Source organism: Apis dorsata, unplaced genomic scaffold (genome assembly GCF_000469605.1).
Source record: "Apis dorsata unplaced genomic scaffold, Apis dorsata 1.3 scaffold_292, whole genome shotgun sequence".
NCBI lineage: Eukaryota > Metazoa > Arthropoda > Insecta > Hymenoptera > Apidae > Apis > Apis dorsata.
In genome coordinates, this window is record NW_006263567.1 from 110,589 (window position 1) to 112,573 (window position 1,985).

The 1,985-nt window shown below is 40.7% G+C and overlaps 1 protein-coding gene across 1 annotated transcript in view; it reads right to left on the bottom strand.

Moving 5' to 3' along the window:
- Positions 1 to 610: 610 nt before the first annotated feature.
- LOC102672303 (disintegrin and metalloproteinase domain-containing protein 10-like) overlaps positions 611 to 1,985 on the bottom strand; it is a 31,375-nt gene continuing 30,000 nt past the window's right edge. The window contains 1 exon segment of the mRNA XM_031511121.1: positions 611 to 1,985. This exon segment is cut by the window's right edge and continues 3 nt beyond it. Within this exon segment, the coding sequence (XP_031366981.1) occupies positions 1,827 to 1,985 (159 nt within the window). The 3' untranslated portion in view covers positions 611 to 1,826.

The window sequence follows — 1,985 nt, forward strand, 5'->3', positions numbered from 1 at the left end:
AAAAAGCGATCGGGAATGTTCAAAGGGCAGAGAATATTTTCGACAGAGAATCTTTAAGCATATTGACTAATAGCACCGCAGATTAAGATAAAATCATGTCAGTACGATCAAGATTCGATTGTTTCTCCACTGTGTGTGTGTGTGTGTGTGTGTGTGTGTGTGTGGATAAATCTCTGGGAAGTGAATGAAACTCATGGAAATATAGCGACGAGAGCATCACCTGTCGTCAGAACATCTCGACATCTCTTTTTATACAGTCTCAAAAATATAAATAGCTCAACGAGTTTCGTCATCACTTATCCACTTGGAAATGCAAATAATCCCGGCAAATTTTACACCGCGGTTAGGAATTGCCGGTAAATAGGAACCATGAGAATAGTAGAGTTAGATTAACAGCAAAAGTTTGACTCTTTAAAAAAGTTTGACGATTTTCAAAAGAAATTCGAAAGGATGGACTAGCTTCGACTATCAAACCGCGATTTTCAATTACGTTGTTTGTTTTTTTCCCGGAGAGAACATCGATTCATCGCTATATCACCAATTCCTTGGCAAATTCCTTGGAATTGCGCGTTTGCTGATTCCTTCTCTTCCTCTTTTTCCTCTCTTTTTCCCCGCGACAATTAGAAAATTGTCATTAGAAAAATCAAAAAAAATTTCTCTTTTCAATCGCGAGATTTCTTTCCCAAGTTTCGAACAGCGGTGTACGATAGGCACGATATAGTAACAGTTTTATGTATCTCTCTCTCTCTCTTTCACTCTCGCTCTCATTCTCTCGCATCCTCTTTCTCTCTTGCACTCCCTTATTATTCGTCTTCGACGCATTACGCTAAAACATCGCTTTTTCAACATCGAACGTTGTTGCCTGAATTGTGACGAAAGCTGCGATTGCAAGCGAATCTCTCGTAATCTCCCGTGTGTCTCGCGAGAGAAAGAAACAAATTTCTTCTTGCGCATTTGCGACAGGCGAAAAATAGGTCTATCAACTTTATTTCTTGTGCCATTTACGCGTACGTCTCCACCAAGTACGTACGCACGCGTAATTAGTCTTTCCTTTCCTTCCTTCTTTCTTTATTTCTTTTTTATCTTTTTTTTTCTTTTTTTCTTTTTTTTTTTATTTTTTTTAAAGTGAATTTGGCCCCTTTTCTTTGGAAGAAGAAAACTTGGCTTGGATATCGTTCAACTAGCACTTCCATAGAACGCGGATCGTTTCGTAGTGATCGATTACATATAAATCGTAACGCGAATCGAGTAAATAATTCACGGGGGTGTGAATTATTCCGAACGCAGACCGTCGTTTCTTATTATTCCTAGGAAGACGTGAAAAAGAGCGAAAGCGTACGCTGTATGTGTATGCGTGCTCCTCGTTATATATACTTATAAAAAAATAAATTCCAGCACAGTAGAACGGAAGAAGCTCATTTGGGAGGGGGTTGCGTCAACGTTTATGAAAACACGCCCAGCAGCCATTAGATTAATACGATAAAACGATGGGTTCTCGGACATGCGATTTCATCAACGATAAATACTTTCTTTCTTCCCTTCCTTCTTTCCTTTTTTTCCTTTTTTTTTTTTTTTTTTTTTTTGATTTTCTACGAACGAGCGGAATAGTTTATATTCACCGTTAATGAAACCGAGGTTGAACCATGGGATGGCATGTAAAACGTTTTCAACGTGTATCCTTCGCAACTTCGGCGGACGGGATTCTTCGATGCATCGACTTTTCTCCCTCTCTCTCTCTCTTTCTCTCTCTTTCGTCGATACAAATTTTAAAAAGATTTTCTTCTCTAAACGCGCACAGATCTGAACACGCCTCTTATTCACCGTGGTCACGTGTCCGAAAAGAGGAACTCGCTCTCGGACAGCAACACTTCGAGATCGGATGGGACGGTATGGAGGTCGGAATTGGCCGGTTCGGGTAAATCAGCCGCGCTGTTTCCGATTCCCGTGGGGGCTATCTGCCTGGCCCTCCCGATTCTGACCCTGTC